The sequence below is a fragment of the Salmo salar genome, chromosome ssa21 (assembly GCF_905237065.1).
Source record: "Salmo salar chromosome ssa21, Ssal_v3.1, whole genome shotgun sequence".
Classification (NCBI taxonomy): domain Eukaryota; kingdom Metazoa; phylum Chordata; class Actinopteri; order Salmoniformes; family Salmonidae; genus Salmo; species Salmo salar.
Window position 1 is genome coordinate 22,447,142 of NC_059462.1, and position 23,833 is coordinate 22,470,974.

The 23,833-nt window shown below is 41.6% G+C and overlaps 1 protein-coding gene across 1 annotated transcript in view; it reads left to right on the top strand.

Annotated features, from left to right (window-relative positions):
* Positions 1–1,182: 1,182 nt before the first annotated feature.
* Positions 1,183–23,833, top strand: part of mao (monoamine oxidase) — a 51,692-nt gene continuing 29,041 nt past the window's right edge. The window contains exon 1 of the mRNA XM_014164473.2: positions 1,183–1,465. Within this exon, the coding sequence (XP_014019948.1) occupies positions 1,414–1,465 (52 nt within the window). The 5' untranslated portion in view covers positions 1,183–1,413. The remainder of the gene's footprint in view (positions 1,466–23,833) is intronic.

Genomic DNA, 23,833 nt, shown 5'->3' on the forward strand with positions numbered 1-23,833 from the left:
AGTTACAGAGTTTAATGGCTGTAAAAGAGAAAAATGAAGATTGATCAACAACATTGTAGTTACTCCACAATACTAACTTAATTGACAGAGTGAAAACATTCCAAAACATGCATCCTGTTTTCAACAAGGCACTAAAATAATATTGCAAAAAATGTGGTAAAGCAATTAACATATTATCCTGAATACAAAGTGTTAACACTGGTTCCAGTGTGTATATGGTCCCACTCTTTCAATGTTGATTCTAACACTGGAGAATTTGCTGTGCAGCATGGCACTTTACTAGCTTAAACCATATGGGATCTAACTCAGATTATATGATTAACCACAATATACCCATTATGGATCATATACTACACTGTACTGGACACTCGCTAAGGACACAGATCTCTGCCTACGCACTCTCTATATTCTACACTACACTGCTGTGTACTGCACAACATGCTCATTGTTATCCCCCATGAAAGGCTAGTATAGCGGTAGGTCAAGGTCCCCAGACACCTCAACTAGTTACCCCAGAGATCTACAGTCACTGTGAGGCCAGGGCTGGGCCAGGGCTAGAGAAAGGGGCTCAGTTAGCTGGAGATTGTTTTGGACCCCATGGCAGTGTAAAAGGTTCATAATCTGAGAGTAAAAATTTCATTTATTCCGTGTTTTGATTACCAAATATTTCCACAAAGGGGCAACATAAATGACTAAATCCAAATTGTAAATAGATTTATATGGGCAGCTGTAGGCCTATATAGCCTATGATTTACAGTATGAATAACAACTTATAAATGTATCACACATAACTTAACGGTGTCACTTAGCTCATGCTTTGCTATCTAATTGCTATCATGTTCAGTCATGAAGACTAATGTTCAGTCATTACTTGTCCATGCATAATAATGCATCTATAATGTTAGCCTTTCTGTAGTGACCATTGACCAATGTCTGGTCACAGGTGAAAGACTTTAAACTGACCCTCCATAACCTGGCATACTTGATACTGCAACACATCAACACCTGATACTGTATCATGCATACTGTAACTGTAATCTTGTTTTACAAGATTAGTGGCTACATGTGCAGGATTGCAAAATAACACATTGCTACTAAGCATGCAATCACACTAGCCTATCTCAGTATATAATGTCCAAATCATATACTACAGTAGACCTAGCCAATTGGAGCAGGTGTCGTTCTAGGACAAAGAGCATGTACGGTCCCTCTCTCACCCCTGACATCAGAATAAAATCATGCAGAGTAGGCTAGGCTGCAACCCGTAGGCGGAGTCGGCTCAAGTGGGCCTGTCTCCCCGCTTTTAATACAGATGCGATCCTCTGTCCGCCTGGCGTCCAGCACCGAGCGAGGCGAGCAAACGGCAGGCTGTGGACGTACAGAGAGAAAGAGAGAGACCGGCAAAACAACACCATGACAGCACCGAACACATACGACGTTATAGTGATCGGAGGAGGAATATCAGGTACGTGCAATTTAAAGGGAAGCTTCCAAAGAATTTACTGCGGTTAGTAAATAGACTACTGGGAATATTACAATAGACTGCGAGGAACGGATCGATAGGAACTCGGGGTGATATGATATTGTACGAATAGTAGCCACATCGCTTTATGTAAGTGGCCAACTGTTGCAGCACAAATGTGCAACACTGTAGCCCACAAGTCAGACAATAAATGTGCGCTGTTATTGTAGAGGCATATAGCCTACATTGGCCATGATTGAATACGTGCTATTCTTAATCAATACGGACTTACTGTGCAGTTTCAGTTCATCTGCATTTGCTTTGCTTGTAGATAGTCTCTTCCGTGAAGCTGCATCGACTGATAACATGTCGCTTTATAGTAGGCGTGTCCAAATGCACATGTTGCACCATATTGCTTTAATATTGTAACAGTGGTTACAATTTAACAACTGGAGCATCTTTGTTCGTGCTATTCTTTGCAGTCATGCACTTGATATGATGAACATGCAGTATAGGCTATATGACATTTGACTTTCCGACTAGGGTTGCTGTAGCCTAATTCTCCACATCACAGTCACAAACTTTAAAAGCCTTATTTTACCTTATACAGGGTTGGTAAGTTACTTTCTAAATGTAATCTATTACAGTTACGTGTTACCTGTCCAAAATTCATTTGGTATGTTGTAGTGGTCTCTGACCTGTGTTTACACTGGCTCAGGTGGAGCGAATTTAAACTTGACCCTTTTTTCAATGCTGAATTGAATGACATTGAGAAAACTGAAAGGTGGTTTAAAATGCTTCTAAAGTTAGTCATTTCCATTTTAAAATGTCAGACTTGATTTGCGCTAACAAAAAAAATGCATCAACCCCTATACACATTTCCATTAATTATAATCCGTACAATAATGCACATTTCCTTTTGCTGCAGGATACATTTCCTGCTGTGAGAAACTGGTCAAATGAAGATCCTACACCTGTATGCAACAGGTGTACATCTTATTTGTCATGTCAGCATTTCACACAACTAGCAGTCACAGTTTGCCTGATATGTCATTGCCTGAGATGTCATTTGAGTTGCTGATCATGATTTCATCTCATCTCACACATAAAGCTGTGTCCTGATTTGAACTCTAACCCCACATAATGCATACGGCTAGCCGGTGGTGTGGCATTTGCTGTGTGTAAATAGCTGTATGGGTGTAGCCTCATAGAGGGCTGTACAGTCCCAATAAAAATCAAGTCTGCCTTATAAGCATCAATGCTATGAGGAAGCATCCACTTAAATTGGGATTGCATATAGAATACTGTAACAGCAATATTAGCTATATTATATATAGCGGACGTGAGTCAGGCTCACGGTTTTATGATGCAGTAGCCCTGCCTGCGACTTTAAAATCACTGTCACCTTCAGCCCAACAGGGAATTTTCTCTTGGTAAAATGGTTAAGAAGTTGTTTTCTCCTGTGGGAAAGCAGGGTTTAGGTCCTGCCCGTGACATGAAAATAATATATATTTTTATTGTCACCTAAGTGCAATGAAATGTGTTGTATTACAGGGTCAGCCATAGTAGTACGGCACCCCTGGAGCAAATTATGGTTAAGTGCCTTGCTCAAGGGCACATTGACAGATTTTTCACATTCTCTATGCAGCTGGAGAGAGTATATCTCCTCCCACATGGAATATGTTGGATTAGCGCATTCAAATATTGTTGCCAATGAAATTGTGCAAAATAATGCTTATAGTATGCTATGGCTGAATCAATGTCTGTAATCATGTGCCATCCAGTGGAGGCTCCTCAGAGGAGGAAGGGGATGACCATCCACCTCAGTGGATTTTATATATTTTTTATTGTAAAACATTAAAAAAGTTATCCTTTTAAGATAAAACTACACTAAATATAATCACGTCACCAAATAATTGATTAAAACACACTGTTTTGCAATGAAGGTCTACAGTAGCCTCAACAGCACTCTGTAGGTTAGCACCATGGTGTAGCCAGAGGACAGCTATCTTCTGTCATCCTCTGGGTACATTGACTTCAATACAAAACGTAGGAGACTCATGGTTCTCACTCCCTTCTATAGACTTACACAGTAATTATGACAACTTCCGGAGGATGTCCTCCAACCTATCAGAGCTCTTGCAGCTTGAACTGACATGTTGTCCACCCAATCAAAGGATCAGAGAATGAATCTAGTACTGAAAGCATAAGCTACAGCTACCTAGCACTGCAGTGCATGAAATGTGGTGAGTAGTTGACTCAAAGAGAGAGAAAGTTGAACAGTTTTGAACAAATTAATTTATTCCAAAATGATGTAGAAACAAGAGAAAGCTAGATAGGGGCTCCCGAGAGGCGCAGCGGTCTAAGGCACTGCATCTCAGTGTTAGAGGCGTCACTACATACCCTTACTAACTGTACACTGTAAAGTTACTGCATGATTGTAGCGAGTGACAACAATGTAGGCTGTGTGTAGCGGTTATGATATGGTTGGGCTTAGAACGTTTTTGTTGTTGTTGCCTGGTCACATACAGCTGATGTGTTGTGCATTGAAGTCTACAAGCGAAGGGAAAAGGTGAGAGGAGGAGAGTGCATAGATGCGAGAAGGAATACAATTTGGTAGCTACGAATGTGAATTGTATTTACGCGTGATCAGTGATGTATTCATTCATCCGATTCTGTTGAAAAACGTTTCTTAAACGGAAGCAAACGGAACCAAACGGGCATAAACATACCTGAATTTGACCAATAGAAATTCTCGTTTGCAACTATTGAACTAAGGATTACACACTATATGCAGGCAAGAGTGTGAAAGGCGGTATTGAATGTATCACTGTCTGTCCATGCATCCCTGTCTGTCACCTCAAATGTTTCTCTCGACCTGTGTGCATCTAAGTTGTAAACTTTCCTTCATAGGCTAGATTGTATCAACCTCATGATGGCTATAGGGAAAATGAGTGTATCATGTAGTAGCCTAAATCTATGGATGTTACGTTGAGCTGGGTGAATGGAATATGAATGACAGTCATCCAATATGCTGTAAGAGAAATAAAGCCATGTTCATTAAAAAAAAATTGCGTCCTCCCTCATCTTAAACGGCACTGACTGTCACTGGGGCCTTCTAAGTCTGACTCCAGACTTGACTAGGTTGAACCCATTTTATTTCTACAGTTTTAGAAGCTGAGTGGTGAGTAATTTTTCACCTTTATTTAACCAGGTAGGCTAGTTGAGAACAAGTTCTCATTTGCAACTGCGACCTGGCCAAGATAAAGCAAAGCAGTTCGACACATACAACAACACAGAGATACACATGGAATAAAGAAACATTCAATCAATAATACAGTACAAAAATCTATATAAAATCTATATACAGCATGTGCAAATGAGGTAGGATAAGAGAGGTAAGGCAATAAATAGGCCATGGTGGCGAAGTAATTACAATATAGAAATTAAACACTGGAATGGTAGATGTGCAGAAGATGAATGTGCAAGTAGAGATACTGGGGTGCAAAGGAGCAAGATAAATAAATAAATACAGTATGGGGACGAGGTAGATTGGATGGGCTATTTACAGATGAGCTATGTACAGGTGCAGTGATCTGTGAGCTGCTCTGACAGCTGGTGCTTAAAGCTAGTGAGGGAGGTAAGAGTCTCCAGCTTTAGTGATTTTTGCAGTTCGTTCCAGTCATTGGCAGCAGAGAACTGGAAGGAGAGGCGGCCAAAGGAAGTGCTACGGGTGGGTGCTGCTATGGTGACCAGTGAGCTGAGATAATAAATAGTAAGTAAACTCTTTTCTTTCCTGGAGACAAAACAAGAGGCGTCAAATGTCTTGGTTGAGGAAGTGTAACACAGGGCTATTACAGGTTTCGACAAGTGGAACCTGTGTTGAACCGAGTTTGGGAAACATTGATTTAGGCCAGTCAGTGCTTGCAGACAGTCAATAAGAGCTCAACTCCTAATAGGACAGACCATGTTAAATATCTGGATTAAAACCAGTTTATCAGCCGCTACACCAATGTTCCTGTTAGTGAATCACATACTATCGTTTCAAATCCAATATAATCATATTTCCATACTACAGCCTAATGTATCAGTTATGCTAAATGTTGTTAAGGAGAGGTCTTTTGGCTTGTATGTGAATGACTATGATTAATAAATGAGAATTCCGTAGAGAGGGTTCCGTAGAGAGGGTTCCGTAGAGAGGGTTGTCTCAGGGTTGAATTGAAGTGGAATAGAGTTTTCATCACTTTATGTTGAATTTATTTTTAGTATTTTGTATTTAACCTTTATTTAACTAAGCAAGTTAGCTAAGAACAAATTATTTTTTACAATGACGTCCTACCCCAGCCAATCCCTAATCCGGACGATGCTGGGCCAATTGTGCGCCGCCCTATGGGACTCCCAATCACGGCCAGATGTGATACAGCCTGGAAACATACATAGCATTAAGATATTGCATGCAAACCCGAACCTTATAGGTAATCTCAGCATCGTTTTAAGCATATCCACCACCTCTGCAATATAAATTCAACAATAGACAGATTCATCGATCAAATTATTCTGCAATAGAGAAATACATATTTCTTAATTACCCCTTTGTGTTAATAAAAGCATGTCTCTGCAGGTTTACATATTAATCATAGTGTGTCACACTTTGCTCCTCTCTCTCTCTTTCTCTCTCTTGTTCTATCTCTCTCTTTCTCTCCTACAGTTACACTAGGACAAGGTTTAAATATCTCTGTTTGTCTGTGCTGCTGCCCTTTAGAAGGTGACAATGAGGCCCACTTATTACAATCACTGTCTCTAATCAAAGGAGAGAGGGATGAAGGATAGGAGAAAGAGAGATGGAGGGAGGGTGAGAGAGAGGGGGGAAGGGGGAAAGGGGGTAATGCCACCCAACTTTGGAATATGCATAGGCTCTTGTAGAGCTCAGACACTTCTGTTAGCCTCTGTCAGTGTTCAACCTCAATGTTGCTACATTGAACCATTAAAGGTTCCTCCAAGAACCCATCAACTAACCGAATGTGCAAATATGAACCATTGACTAGCAATGGTTCCCTGAGGAACTCCAGGGGTTCCCTGAGGAACTCCAGGGGTTCCTTGAGGATCTCCAGGGTTCCTTGAGGATCTCCAGGGTTCCTTGAGTCATCACGAATTCCGAGAGTGTAGAGAACATTTAACACAGACTGTTACCAAACCAGAGAGAGAGAGACATTTATAGTGTTGATGCTGGTGTTAAATCAACTCTGTAAGTGTTAAATTAACACTCATTGGTGTAAAATAACCCCGGTGTTGGTGTTAATAACCAGTGTTAAACCAAAACTACACCCATCATTATCATATTTGCCAGCATGCTTTATTGCAAGTTGATTTTTAGAATTGTTTCTGATTTACAAGTAAATATTTTAATATGCAATTAATAACATTATTATTTAAATATGATAACCAAGTGGTAACTATTCAAACATTGGGATAAACATAGGCACTTGAGGAACTCAACTTGTATACACCTCATTAAGCTACAAAAGTGTCAGTGCTCAACCGTAACATTTGTTGACAATACAAGAAAACAGATTAACCGGAGTGACGTTTACTCTCATGGGTGGCCAAAAATAACTATCTGAAAGCCAAGCCCCTACTAAACCATGCCTCCAGGCCAATAACCTAACTAAGTGACCCAACTAGCTGGGTCAAAAATAACCTGTATGTTCTGTCCACTATTTACTAGTGATGGAGAAACAGAGCTTTCTGAAGCATTGGGACTTTCCAGCCAATTGTGTCGAAAATAGGTTCATTACTCGAGGATTTGATCAACACAGTGTACACTAGTGACACCTGCTGGTGAAAAGAATTTAGACCAGCCAAATTATTATAGACGATGTCCCACACGCCTTAGCCTTTTCTTTTCTTCTACCGAAACCAATACCAAATCAATAAGGTGGTTGTTTGACAAAATGAAGCTTCGGACGTCATTGATCACATGCTTCTGATAAAGTAATACAGGTATCGGCACACTGCTTTGACATACACTGCTTAGCGATTTGGACGCAGGCTTGGTTTGACTGGGCTGTTGACTGAGGGCCAGATATTTATAGAAAGCAGCTGGATTCCCCTTCTCCTGAACCTTTCCCCTGGAACATTGGTGTAAAAGTTAAGTGGCTGTGTAATTGCATCACGCTCAATAGAAATTCTGGGTCAAGACTCAGTAGATGTTTCCAAAGGCCTTCAGCCAGCCAACTCCAGCTTGCCTTTTGTATTAGTGTCAGCGGAGGCAGAGAGCCCTGCATTCAATGTGTTGTGGTACACAAGATAAAACAGGTGTGGGTTAGGATTATCTACAGTATTGTAGCTACAGTACTGTTTATACAAAGGATTTTGCATAAAATGTTCAGGGGCTTCGGGCGTAAAGAAGGGATCATCAACTAGATTCAGCAGCGGGACGATATTTTTCTTGAGCAGCTGGTCGGGGGGCCGGAACATAATTACAAATCATTTGTAGACTGCAAATTGACTGCAAGAAGCCCAAACATATATAATATTTGACTAAAACATAATTTCAAATCTTGCTTACATTTCTATACGATTACGTGTCTCTATATTATGTGTGGGAATACTTGGGAACAGATTTCCTGAATTAAAATCACTTGGAGCTGATTTCCTGGTGTTAGTCTTTCATAAAAATGAAAACTTAAATATGTAAAGACCGCCTTAATTCAAAGCAAATAAAATAAAATGTTATTTGTCACATGCGCCGAATACAACATCCACGACTCGGTGAAGCATAAAATATTACAGTTTATAATGTCCCGTTGGTAGGATATACGTGCTTTCAGTTCGTCCGATTTATTTTCTAGGGATTGAACGTTAGCTAGCAGAGCGGAGGGCAAGGGCAGATTAGCCACTCGTCGCCTGGTCCTCACAAGGCACCCTGATCTTTTACCTCGGAATTGCCGTTTCCTTCTTCAGCGAATCACAGGTATCGGGGCCTGGTCGGGTGTCAACAGTATATCCCTCGCGTCCGACTCATTGAAGATTACAGTTTATCATAAAATACTCCAATCCCAGTTCTGATGTTTAGAAGTTCTTTTCGGTAATAGGAGGCAGTAGCAGCAACATTATGTACAAAACAAGTTACGAACAACGCCAAAAAACAAACAAAATAGCATGTTTGGTTGAGGGCCAATAAGACGGCAGCCCTACCCACCGGCGCCATCATGAACTTAGTGCTTGTCTTACGTCTATAAATATAGGTGTGGTACACTTCCTGGAGATTATAAGCGCAGTCTCTATGTATTTTATTCCTACCTACTAAATAATGTGCGTTTGATCTCACTTGACTACCTCTCTAAAGAGGGCACAGTGTTCTGTGTGCTGGTATACAGTCATTTCAGGTGTTCTCATCACTCTGACAAACATCAGAGAGAGAGAGAGAGAGAGAGAGAGAGAGAGAGAGCTATTCAAATCCATAGCTGCCATTGTTTCCAGGGTGAGAGAGACACAGCTGAAGCTTCGAAGAAACATCTCAAACATTAATCTATAGCAGGTAAATAAAGTAGAGCACATACACTACCGATATATCAAATGATAAAAGTTAATTGATCGCTTTTCTTGTTTGCACAGCTGGAAAGACAGAGGGAATATTATAGATAGGGTGGTTGATGAGTCCACACTGACATATGAGCTCTTTATTGTTAGATAACGGGATGTTAGATAATGGGATGTTAGATAATGGGATGTTAGATAATGGCAGTCAAGCTGTGGGAGAGGTTCAAGAGTACTGCAGGGACTCTAATACAAAGATGATTCATTGTAATTAGTTAATAGATAGATAGATTGATCTGATCGATGATCAAACCATGCACCTCTGGCAGGGGTAAAAGTACACCAATATATCAAGGACCAAACACAGTAAGGTTGAATACTTTTTTCCGGTTTAGTTTAGTTTATTAGGATCCCCATTAGCTACCACACATGCAGCAGCTATTCTTCCTGGTGTCCACATAAAACATACAAATACATGATAAACAAAAAGTACAAAACATTTATAGACAAGAGCAACATATGATATTACATTAAATTCAAAATGAAACATTAAATAAGAGTTATATATTAGAAAGACCAAGAGACAAAAATACAATTTACACACTATTCTGATATGCATAGACAATTACTTAATAGTAAGATAATACATTATCACGTGTCTACAACATATTTGGATGGACAGCAAATAAACTTTCAAGCCATTTTTCTCCGTTTCACTGTTTGCGTAGTTACGGCTCTTTGCCTTTGTATGGCAAAGCGGGTAACTGCAGTCACAACAAGGTGGAACATAGCCAAAGTGCAGTAACTTCAGTTATTGCTGTTTGCCTCAGTTTGTACTTGGATTTTGTAGTTACTGCAAATGTCACACTCCATTTTCTCTGAAACGGAACATAATTGAACCAGTACACTTTGTCATAAGATAAAACAGATACTACAAAGCCTGATTTCAGTTTTAACTCAATTTTTTATCAAAAGTGTAGTTACTGCGTTTTGCCTTTGTAGGACAGTATACATTACATATATCATAAGACCCTTCTTTGACGGGCTAGTTATACCCTAACACAGTGGTGTTAGGAAATACCTGGCCACATCAAGCCTGCAAGTCGCATTATGCTTGCAAAGTGATGTGTATTTCCCATTGGGATCCAGCCAGAGTAAGGACATCTAACAATTGGAACTCTTAATCATCCACAACCGTTTTCATTCAGAATGACTGCCAGGGTAGGGAAGACTGATTACTTAGACTACATAAATCATCTAAACTGGAACAACCATCTCAGTAATGGGGCATACTGTAAGTCCAACTAACAGATTGTATTAGTTTACTTCTGAATCAATACTTCTTGCCTTTCAACGAATCATTATTTCCTTCCAAAGGATAATTTAAGAACCGTTTCTTCCAAAAACGGTTCTTAAGATGTTTAAGGTTCTAAGTAGAATCCTTTGCCTTATGAAGAACCTTTGTTCAGATGAATACGGTTCTTGGTAGAACCTTATCCCTCTACAAAGGACCCTTTTAGAACCTTTTTATATATGAATGTAGGGAAAAGAGGCTCATCTCTCTCTCTCTACTCCTCTCTCTCTCTCTCTCTCTCTCTCTCTCTCTTGCTGTCTCTCCATCGGTCTCTCTCTGACTCCCTATTCTCTCCCTCCCTCTTTCTCTCACACACTCCCTCCATTTCTTGTCTCTTCCCGTCTTCCTCGTCTCTTCTCATCTTCCTCCTCTCTCTCTCTCTCTCTCTCTCTCTCTCTCTCTCTCTCTCATTCTCTCTCTCTCTCTCTGTCTCCCTCCCACTTTCTCTCTCTCAATTTCTCTCTCACCACCCTGCGGACATGACCTGTTTAACATGCAATTTCACACATCTCTCCATCTTATAATTGCTTTTCGATACAGCTGCTTTGTTTGATAGATCTGAAAAGGCAATCACTGTCTGTCGCCTTACGTCTTGTAAATGTCTCCCCTCTGCGGGATCGATAGACAGCATTTTAGGGCCTTAGGACAATGGCAGAATGTCCTCTTGTTGTGTTCTTGGCATTGGATTTTTGTTTTGTGTCGCTGTTCTGTGTTGGCAGAGCCCAGGGAAAGAACATTCCACATTATCTGGGAGATAGAATAGTCTCATCTCACTCTTTTGACAGGTTTTGAGGTTCACACACACACACGCACACGAACACACACACACACACACACACACACACACACACACACACACACACACACACACACACACACACACACACACACACACACACACACACACACACAGCTGGATGTCTTTAGTAATCCTGCCAGGTTAAAAGAAAACAAGTGTCAAACTGTAAGCAGTTACAAGTATACCAGTGTGCAGAAGCTTGTGCATTTGCATGAGTAGCCCTTGTGAGACAATGCCGTAGCAACTCCTATGGTCTTATGTCTTGCCCTGTCTTGGATCTGTTTAGCCAACTCCTCCCTTACGGAAAAACCTTATGAATTTCACATGTGAACACGTGATCGTGTGTGACCTCATGAAATCACATTTGATTTAAGGGGAAGTTAATGTGATAACATGTGAAGCAACATATGATAACATAAAACTACATGTGACAACATGTGAGAACATGAGCTCATGTGAAATGAATGTGACAACAAGCAAATGCAAAATGTCAATATGTGATAACTTGAAACTACACGTGACATCATTTGAAAACCCAGGTGTCAAATCTAATTTAGAATATTTTACTTTGAAAGGCATAATTGACGTTAATTAAATTTAAACAGTCATGGTCCCCTGCAGGTTTTGTCTAGTTCCCGGTTTGTTCCAGGGATGTCCCCAAGGACATTTTTAGAACGTTCTGTCATGGTCCCCTGGAGGTTTTTGTCCAGTTACGGTGAAAATATGCTAAATATAGAACTAGTTACTGTATTTTTACAGCTAAATACAGGTGTTAATAGACAGTATGATGATACTTGGGAATCAACCTCGCTTGGGATTTGATCTCACAACCTCCTGGTTGCTAACTACCTGAAGTTCCTACTGCACCACCAGGTCTGCTGGTGTAATGGATACATTTCTGCACTTTGCCTAACGTTGCAGTAAAATAAAGTAAATATATACTACTTGGTGTTATTTCTATAAAATGACAGTATACTGTTGTATTCTGATTACAATTAGTGTAAAAAACTGTAATTTTGTACTGTAACAACACTTGGGATTTGAAATAAAAACCTCTTGGTCACTAACAACCTGAAACATCCTGCTACAGTGCAGCTATAACACCAGATCTTTCGAGCATGAAAAAGATTTGGCCACGGACTTAATGCATTTCTGCACTTTGCTAAAAGCTGCCCAGAGTCCAAGTCAATAATTGTCCAATTATCACCACCAATATGACATCAACATAAAACTAGCAGTGCTCAAGGACACTTGACATAGAGTTCACATCAGGGGTAGGCAACCCAGTTCCTGGAGTGCCACAGGTACTGCAGGATTTTGTTCTAACTAGACCACACCCGACCAACTGAGCCAGTTGATCAGTTCAGTGATTGCCTAAATTCAACACACCTGGTCATCCAGGTCAGTTAAATCAAAAACATGAGGTGCTTGCGGCACTTCATCCCTGGTATACATTAACACTTTGGGGATTTCAACTTGCTTCTTCTTGGTTTGGGGGTGCATCAATGTTTTTGCAGAGCCACCAGGTTCGTACTTATTCATACTATGTTAAAACATTTTTTAAATAATAATAGATTAAAAAAAATTGGAGAAAAAAAAACACGAAAAATAAAATAAATATAAGGGGATGACGGTTAGGGCACAGTGTTGCTACCTGGGGGTACAAAAAGGTCAAAGGTACACTTCACAGGAACACATATGAACTCACATGGTACAGTTCAGTACCTGGTAGGTATAATAGGATATTTTTCTACCCAATATTTTGAATATAATGTATGATCATCACTGTGCTTTGATAGGTGGGGGCAATGTACTGGTGGGGGCATTATCATATTTTGGGGCGTGATCAAATATATGTGTATTTATGCCAACCGTCAGTCGAAGTGTTGTAACCGTTTAATTGTTTGATGGTTATGCCAATGAAAGTAGAGCAATTCCTTTGGCACTGGCTGTTCTTCAGACTTTTTAAGAGAGTGTGTCAGTGATGAGCTTGTCTTTATAGACTAGAGGTTATTGTGGATATTCCATTAACTTAATGGCAAGTTGTTGCTGTGAATTTGTCTTTTTTTACTGGAATGTTATTGTAACTCACTGTGGAGATGTTGCCAGTAACCTACAGAACTCTTGCTGCCACTCAGGGTTGCCAGGTATCGCTAAAATTACTAGCCCAATGACAACTCAAAACCTGCCAGCAAGAGAGGAGTTGCCATATTTATACAATAAACACATTTTCCATAATTGTATTGAGCCAATTAATAAGGAATATCGACGTAACTTGTAACTACGTTAGAAGCAAAATTTTCACCAAAATAATAGTTATTGTGAACTATGACATGACTTAGTAAACTAATTGGAATATGTTGCAAGAGAAAATATAATTTGCCCTTCTTAAAATCGGCAGATAATTTTACATTAACGGATGTCGATTTAACTCATTTCACTGCTATGATTAAGCATTAAGGCACCCTGTGGGTTTGTGGTATATGGCCAATATACCACGGCTATGGGCTGTTCTTAAGCATGACGCAACGTGGAGTGCCTGGATACAGCCGTTAGCCGTGGTATATTGGCCATATACCACAAACCCACAGGGTGCCTTATTGCTATTATAAACTGGTTACCAATGTAAAATACATTTTTTGTCATACCCATGGTATACTGTCTGATATACCACGGCTTTCGGTCAATCAGCATTCAGGGCTTGAACCTCATTTATAATTGTAAATAAATCCCTTGTGCGCATGTGCATAACTATAGATAAATCCGACAGGAGAGTTTGAGTGATGAAAGTTGGACAGAGGATCTCGAAATCTCTGAGCAAGAAACACTAGGACGAACTTCAAAACAATTGTTAGGCTATTTCTGGCAATTGGGCTCTTATCATGTGCCAGATATAGACTAAAAACATTTGTAACTGGCCCATTTGCAAGATTGATTTGTAATTTCAATAGGCATAGGCTACAGACTAAAATCTGGGTTTATAATTGTAATTGAACTTTGCCGTGGTTTGCTTGGATAGATGCAGGCAGCCTATAGCCCCTGATAGGCCTACATCTTATTTCAGATAGTCTACTGTAGCCTAACGATCATGCTGTTTAATCAGCTTCTTGATATGCCACACCTGTCAGGTAGATGGATAATCTTGGTAAAGGAGAAATGCTAACAGGGATGTAAACAAATTTGTTCACAACATTTTGTGCAAATGAACATTTCTGAGATCTTTTATTTCAGCTCATGAAACATGGGACTTTACATGTTGTGTTTATCTTTTTGTTTAGTGTATTAAAAATTGTTTCCATTATTTTCACCGCAACTCAGTAGCCAGTAACTTACTGTAAAATTACAGGAAACTTTTTTGTTTTTAACAGTTTGTGCCATAAGCATATCTAAAGTATCCTATAAGTTTAAATGCGATTGCAAGTGAGGCATGCCAAGTTCATTTGCAGAACGGGCCAAAAAGTACCTTAGTGCATTGCAATTGACAGTAAATACACTATATATACAAAAGTATGTGAACACACAAATCGAGCACACCGCCATGCAATCTCCATAGACAAACATTGGCAGTAGAATGGACTTACTGAAGAGCTCAGTGACTTTCAACATGGCACTGTCATAGGATGTCACCTTTCCAACAAGTCAGTTTGTCAAATTTCTGCCCTGCTAGAGCTGCCGGTCAACTGTAAGTGCTGTTATTGTAAAGTGGAAACGGCTAGGGGCAACAATGGCTCAGCTGCAAAGTGGTAGGCCACACAAGCTCACAGAACGGGACTGCCGAGTGCTGAAGCAAGTAGCACGTAAAAATCGTCTGTCCTCAGTTGCAACACTCACTACCGAGTTCCAAACTACCCCTGGAAGCAACATTAGCACAATAACTGTTTGTCGGGAGCTTCATTAAATTGGTTTCCATGGCCGAACAGCCGCAGACAAGCCTAGGATCACCATGCTCAATGCGTCGGCTAGAGTGGTGTAAATCTCACTGCCATTGGACTCTGGAGCAGTGAAAACGCGTTCTCTAGAGTGATGAATCACACTTTACCGTCTCGCAGTCTGACGGATGAATATGGGTTTGGCGGATGCCAGAGAACATGCCAGGAGAACACTACCTGGCCCATTGCATTAGTGCTAACTGTAAAGTTTGGTGGTGGAGGAATAATGGTCTGCGGCTGTTTTTTACATGGTTCAGGCTAGGCCCTTTAGTTCCAGTGAAGGGAAATGTTAACGCTACAGCATACGATGACATTGTAGATGATTCTTTGCTTCCAACTTTACAGTTTGGAGAATGCCCCCATGCACAAAGCGAGGTCCGTACAGAAATGGTTTGTCTGGATCAGTGTGGAAGAACTTGACTGGTCTGCGCAAAGCCCTGACCTCAACCCCATCGAACACCTTTGGGATGAATTGGAAAGCCGACTGCAAGCCAGTCCTAATTGCCCAACATCAGTGTCCGCTCTCACTGATGCTCTTGTGGCTGAATGTAAGCCCCGCAGCAATGTTCCAACATCTGGTGGAAAGCATTCCCAGAAGCAGCAAAGGGGGGACCAACTCCATATTAATGCCCATGATTTTGGAATCAGGTGTTCAATGAGCAGGTGTCCACATACTTTTGGTAATGTAGTGTATATAGCAAAATACTAATACAGTATCCTATTAATGTAGAAATGTCATGTATAATGACTGTACAATTCACCATAAAATGAACAGCAATGGCTTACAGTGTAGTTTCATGTTATCAAATGTTGAACCCAAAAATGTCACATGTGACAACAACATGTTTTTGGAATGCTTTACACCTGACATTTCACATACCCTTTTGCGTAGCTGGTCTTTCATAACTTCTTTGTAAGGATACTGAGAATACTAAATATTCTCTCAGACTCATAGTTTGTGTTTGTTTTGTGGACAGGCTGTAAGATGCTGTTTGGCTGCTGAAAAGAGGCAAGGCATTCGAACAACAATGGACACATTTACCCCTCCCCACACACACACACACTCACACACACCCTTTACTGTGTTGTCACAGTAACACGGCTGATCTCTCAATCTTGTTTCCCAGTGAAAAGCTCTGTGTGTTTTGACACTGAGACAAGCCAAATGAGACAAGTGGATGTTTGCGGTGGGGTGGACAATTTGTAACCCAAGATTTTTTGTGTTGGACTGTGCACTCCTGTGTTGGAGTCCTTAGGAGCGCACGTACATGTGTGTGCGTTGGTGTTGGTGTGTATTTGTGCGCACGCGCGTGTGTGTATTTATCATACAAACTCTGTAATCCACTGTAGTCCTATTTGGTTGTTGTTTCTCAGTAGCAGAAAGTTGCGGAGGCTGGGATTTTAAAAGGCTGGCAAACAGTAGCTATGCAGTGAGCAGACAGTGAGAGTAGAAAGAGCTGTCTGGATTTCTCCCTTCACTAACATTAGAGAGAAACCACCACACAATCAGGTCAGCTACTGCCTGAAGGTGCTGGGCAGAGAGAGGAGAGGCTGGATGGGGAGAGACAGAGAAGGAGATAAGGAGAGAGATAACGACAGATAGAGAATGAGAAAGACGAGAATTAACAGGGGTAGAGATAGGAAGAGAAAGAAGACAGGCTGTGTGCACACTGCCCACAAAATGAGGTGGAAACTGAGCTGTACTTCCTAACCTCCTGCCAAATGTTTGACCACCTTAGAGATACTTATTTCCCACAGATCATACGGACCCACAAAAAATTTGAAAACAAATCAAACATTGATAAACTCTCATATCTGTTAGGCGAAATACCACAGTGTGCAATCACAGCAGCAAGATTTGTGACCCGTTGCCATGAGAAAAGGGCAACCAGTGCAGCACAAACAACAAGATGACAAGATAACGCCGACGGAGAAGGGCGACATCTTACGAGTTCCAACCCAACTTTGCTATTTAGTGACTTTTATCATGTTTATCTTTCCTTTCTTTGTACAGAAAGACCATACTATTATCACATATGACCGCCAAACACTTCTGGACATCAGATCGACAGTTACTAACCTTGATTTTGACTTAAATACAACTTCAACTCTGACTCAGCTGTTCCACTGTTCATACCGGACCCTAATCCTTTGTTCTATGGGCTACCAAAACACAGCAGGCGTAAACGTGGGAGACAAGGTGGAGTCCTAGTGAAATTGAGGCGAAGAGAAACTGAACGGCGCTCCCCTCTGTTCTATTGGCAAATGTCCAGTCACTGGAGAATAAGATGGATGAGCTTTGTTAGAGAGACCCCTATCAGAGGAAAACTGCAATATTATGTCTTTCTGAAACGAGGCTGGATGAGCTGACCACCATTGTCCCTGTTCCCAAGAGCTCCAAGGTAACCTGCCTAAATAAGTATCGACCTGTAGCACTCACATCTGTAATTATGAAATGCTTTGAAAGGCTGGTCATGATACATATCAACAACATCATCCCAGAAACCTTACTGTAGACCCACTCCAATTCGCATACCGCCCCAACAGATCCACAGATGACGCAATCTCAATTGCTCTTCCCACTGTTCTCTCCCACCTGGACAAGAGGGGAAATAACTATGTGAGAATGCTGTTCATAGACTACAGCTCAGCTTTCAACACCATAGTCCCCTCCAAGCTCATCACGAAACTAGGGACCCTGTGACTTAACCCCTCCCTCTGCAACTGGATCCTGGACTTCCTGACGGGTCAGCCCCAGGTGGTGAGGGTAGGCAACAACACCTCTGCCACGCTGACCCTCAACACGGGGCCACCTCAGGGGTGTGTACTCACTGTTCACCCACGACTGCATGGCCGCGCACGACTCCAACACCATCATCAAGTTTGCTGACGACATGACTGTGGTAGGCCTAATCACCGAAGGCGACAGGGAGGAGATCAGAGACTTAGCAGTGTGGTGCAGGACAACAACCTCTCCCTCAACGTCAGTAAGACCAAGGAGCTAATCGTGGAGTATAGGAGAAAGAGGGGAGAGCACGCCCCCATCCACATCGACGAGGCTCTTGTGGAACGGGTCGAGAGCTTTAAGTTCATTGGCATGTGTGTATGTAGGTTTGTGTCACTAAGGACTTAATAACATGGTCCACACACACCTGCACAGTCGTGAAGAGGGCACGGCAGCGCCTCTTCCCCCTCGGGAGGCTGAAAAGGTTTGGCATGGGCCCTCAGATCCTCAAAACGTTCTTCAGCTGCACCATTGAGAGCATTTTGACTGGCTGCATCATCGCTTGGTACGGCAATTGCACTGCCCTTGACTGCAAAGCGGTACAAAGGGTGGTGCGGACAGCCCAGTACATCACTTGGGCCGAGCTCCCTGCCATCCAGGACCTCTCTATCAGGTGATGTCAGAGGAAGGCACAAAACATCTCCAAAGACTCCAATCAAACGGTACCGGAGCATCGGCTCTCGGACCAACTGGCTCGGAGACAGCTTCTACCCCCAAGCCATAAGACTGCTAAATAGCCAGACCCTATGCACCCTACGCACACTCACTAGACTTTATATACACACCATATACACACTACACTGTCACTCCCACACAAATCTCTCAGACATTCAAACACTACATATGCACACACATAACACACACGAGCATACCGACACAACACAAACAAACCTACATACACACACACACACACACACACACACGCACACTCACCATTTGCTGCTGCTACTCTGTTCTTCATTTTACTCTTATTATTATCTACCCTGATGCCTAGTCACTTTACCCTGCCTTCATGTACATATCTACCTCAAATACCTTATTATTATCTACCCGGATGCCTAGTCACTTTACCCTGCCTTCATGTACATATCTACCTCAAGTACCTTATTATTATCTATCCGGATGCCTAGTCACTTTACCCTGCCTTCATGTACATATCTACCTCAAGTACCTTATTATTATCTATCCTGATGCCTAGTCACTTTACCCTGCCTTCATGTACATATCTACCTCAAGTACCTAATTATTATCTATCCTGATGCCTAGTCACTTTACCCTGCCTTCATGTTCATATCTACCTCAAATACCTTATTATTATCTATCCTGATGCCTAGTCACTTTACCCTGCCTTCATGTACATATCTACCTCAAATACCTTATTATTATCTATCCTGATGCCTAGTCACTTTACCCTGCCTTCATGTACATATCTACCTCAAATACCTTATTATTATCTATCCTGATACCTAGTCACTTTACCCTGCCTTCATGTACATATCTACCTCAAATACCTTATTATTATCTACCCGGATGTCTAGTCACTTTACCCTGCCTTCATGTACATATCTACCTCAAGTACCTGGTTCCTCGGCACATTGTTCTGGTACTGGTACTCCCTGTATATAGCTCCACATTGATCTGGTACTGGTACTCCCTGTATATAGCTCCACATTGATCTGGTACTGGTACTCCCTGTATATAGCTCCACATTGATCTGGTACTGGTACTCCCTGTATATAGCTCCACATTGATCTGGTACTGGTACTTCCTGTATATAGCTCCACATTGATCTGGTACTGGTACTCCCTGTATATAGCTCCACATTGATCTGGTACTGGTACACCCTGTATATAGCTCCACATTGATCTGGTACTGGTACTCCCTCTATACAGCTCCACATTGATCTGGTACTGGTACTCCCTGTATATAGCTCCACATTGATCTGGTACTGGTACTTCCTGTATATAGCTCCACATTGATCTGGTACTGGTACCTCCTGTATATAGCTCCACATTGATCTGGTACTGGTACTCCCTCTATACAGCTCCACATTGATCTGGTACTGGTACTCCCTGTATATAGCTCCACATTGATCTGGTACTGGTACTTCCTGTATATAGCTCCACATTGATCTGGTACTGGTACTTCCTGTATATAGCTCCACATTGATCTGGTACTGGTACTCCCTGTATATAGCTCCACATTGATCTGGTACTGGTACTCCCTGTATATAGCTCCACATTGATCTGGTACTGGTACTCCCTGTATATAGCTCCACATTGATCTGGTACTGGTACTCCCTGTATATAGCTCCACATTGATCTGGTACTGGTACACCCTGTATATAGCTCCACATTGATCTGGTACTGGTACTCCCTCTATACAGCTCCACATTGATCTGGTACTGGTACTCCCTGTATATAGCTCCACATTGATCTGGTACTGGTACTTCCTGTATATAGCTCCACATTGATCTGGTACTGGTACCTCCTGTATATAGCTCCACATTGATCTGGTACTGGTACTTCCTGTATATAGCTCCACATTGATCTGGTACTGGTACTCCCTGTATATAGCTCCACATTGATCTGGTACTGGTACTTCCTGTATATAGCTCCACATTGATCTGGTACTGGTACTCCCTGTATATAGCTCCACATTGATCTGGTACTGGTACTTCCTGTATATAGCTCCATTCTTGCGTATTTTATTTTATTCCTCATGCTACAGTTTTTTACATCCACTGTGGCTCTTTTCCCAATCACATTCCTTCCTCGCCGCTGTGTTTTGGCCAAGTTGAAACCAGCCTCATCCACAAAGATGAATATGTGGGGTGTTTGCCTGGCTTCAATCTCCATGACTCTAAAATAAATCCACAAGGCAACATAAGAGTTAGGCTATTACAGTAGTTTACATTATACCTAAAAACATGTCATTGTGTGTCTCTGCCCTGTTTGGTTTAGTTCAAAACCAGTTGTGTATTTTATAGTCATCTTACCTGGACTTATTGGTTCCTGAGTTGCTTGACTCGTTCAGAGTTCCTCTCAAAGGGGACAGTGTACAACTGCTTCATCCTGACTTGATGTTGTTTCAGGACTCTAGAAATAGTTGTTATGCTTACATTGTGAATATTTCCAAATGTAATGTTGTCTGCCAACACTCCCCCGTCCCGAATCTCTGAGTTTTATGCCATTGTTTCTGATGACCATATCAACGATTGCAGTTTCCTGCACAGCAGTGAAAGTCCTACCTCTCCCGTCTGTGGGAAGTAACCGTTGGGTCCTAAGCAGAAATACAGAAACAATTACACACAAGTGGGTTTGGAGGCTTTGCTCAATTTAATTCTGTAATGTTGAGTTCAGTCAGATGCCCTTGCAGAATGCACATCTTACCTGTTGTTTTGCTGGAAATTTCTCACAATAGATGCCACTGTTGAGCGTTGCAGATTTGGCTGCACTGTGTATAAACTGGTGGTGTATAAACCTAACCAACCAGCCCTATACCCCAATCATATCTCAGAACTTCAAAATACTGTCTCTTATAGTTTCCCTGGGAATTAAGCTATACCAGCATTAATCACTGCATTGTTGATTTTTTTTGTGGAATGAAATCAATGTCTCTACTTCCAAGTAAAAAAGGAAACACCCATTGGCCATATTGCAGGGCAATTTTGGTATACCATTTATCACAAAGTTATTTATTTATTTATCACTTCCCTTTATCCTTCAGAGAATCTGCCTCTTCTCTCTCTCTCTTTTCTCTCTTTTCAGATAGAAATAAGGCATCAGACAAACTGCATGTGTCCATAATATTCTTAGATGCTCAGCTGCTCATTTAATTTCATGTATTTCATAACACACACATTATTGTCTCGTCCCAGCCAGACAATAGACCTCTATCCAAATGGAACTGAGCAACAAAGAAATCCTCTGACTGGATCCTTATTTTATATTCATAATTTTCTTCAGAAAAAAATAATATACCTCCAAATGGGATTTTGATCAAAGCAAAACCCCAGGGGTAAAGTGATCTTGTTTTTCCAGAGTGCAGTCATCATGAACAACAAGGTTAAACAGTCGGAGCTTGTTTTTGTTTTGGACAATTGTTCTTGTCTGACCTTTGGATAGAGAACACCTAATAGCATCAATTTACTTAAAAGAAGTAGTATTCCCCAGAGCGCTGTGTGTGTGTGTGTGTGTGTGTGTGTGTGTGTGTGTGTGTGTGTGTGTGTGTGTGTGTGTGTGTGTGTGTGTGTGTGTGTGTGTGTGTGTGTGTGTGTGTGTGTGTGTGTGTGTGTGTGTGTGTGTGTGTGCGTGTGCGTGTGTGTGTGCGTCCGTAAGGGCAATGGAGAAGTTTGGTAATGCATGACAAGTATGCTTAAACCAATATAAACCCTGGTAGCTTTCCAGGCTGCTCTGGAGAGATGGAGGGATAAACGAAGGGAAGGATGGCGGGATGGAGAGGGGGCCATGAGGACATTTAGACAGATGGGAGCTCCTGTTGAGAGATGGAAACACGGACCGTGGAGATGAATACAGTGCGTCTTTCTTTATCAAGTCCATCTCTCCTCTCTCGCTCTCTCGTTCTCTCTATTTGACTTCTCCATCTCTCCCCTCTCTACCCCCTTTACGTCCCTCTCCTTTACCCTCACACACTACCTCCCTCTCCTCTAGTTACCTCCTGTTGGCCTCAGCTCTTGTTAGATTTTCCATGCAGTATGTAGAGCAGTGTCTTGGGGTGAATATTCACACTTCTCCCAGTAGGAGAGAATGTAATACAGTCTGTATTCACTGGACAAACTAACACCTCCATTGTATCAGAGCATTATAAAGTGCCCTTTGGATGTGACAAGTTGTGCACACACACACACAGTTTCTGCTTAGGATGTTTGTGCTGTGTTTTATAACCTGCTGCAAAGCACACTTTTCTAGGAATCCTTTTTTTGTCATATGTGTGTGTCTTGAGATTCTGAATGGATCCTTGGCACTGGGACACTGCTGCCTGTGTGTCTTCTGTCTGAATGCCTGCTCGACTGACAAAGGCCAGAGGCTCCATTGTGCCTAATCCTTCCAGTGTGTGTGTGTGTGTGTGTGTGTGTGTGTGTGTGTGTGTGTGTGTGTGTGTGTGTGTGTGTGTGTGTGTGTGTGTGTGTGTGTGTGTGTGTGTGTGTTGATTGCGCCTGTGTGACCTCGCCTAGCTTCAGCTGAAATTACATGTGTGAAATGTAATGTCTTATTGAATCAAGCTCCAGACTGAGATGGCCTTAGGGTCACTATGGTGATGAGAAAGGCCCATACTACCTCTGTAGCTAAGTATCATTCAGTCACACTACAATAACAAACAAGTAGCCATTGGCCACTTTCTGCTGGTGGTTATCTCTCCAGGAGGAGTGTTGGACAGTGGACACCCCTGCTTTTGACTCTAGTATGCTATTGAAAACACTATTGAAAACCCTATTGAAAACCCTATTGAAAACCCTATTGAAAACCCTATTGAAAACCCTATTGAAAACCCTATTGAAAACCCTATTGAAAACACTATTGAAAAGCAAGAAACAAAACAAGACAAAATGACTGATATGAGCTTGTTCTTTATGGTTTGGACTGGGAGTGGGCTGACTGTTGAGTGGTACACTCTTAGAAAAAATATGCTATCTAGAACCTAAAAGTGTTTTTCAGCGGTCACCATAGTACAACCCTTTGAAGAACCCTTTTTGGTTCCAGGTAGAACCCTTTTGGGTTCCATGTAGAAGCCTTTCCACAGAGGATTTTATATTGAACCATAAAGGGTTCTACCTGGAACCAAGAAAAGTTATACAGTACAATGGGGACAACCGTAGAACCATTTTGTAACCCTTTTTTTCTACGAGTGTAGGGGAAACAGCCCATTCTATCGGTGGAGACAAAATGTGTTAACTTTGGACTGATAGATATAAAGTACTGTCCTAGGTTGTGTCACAAATTAC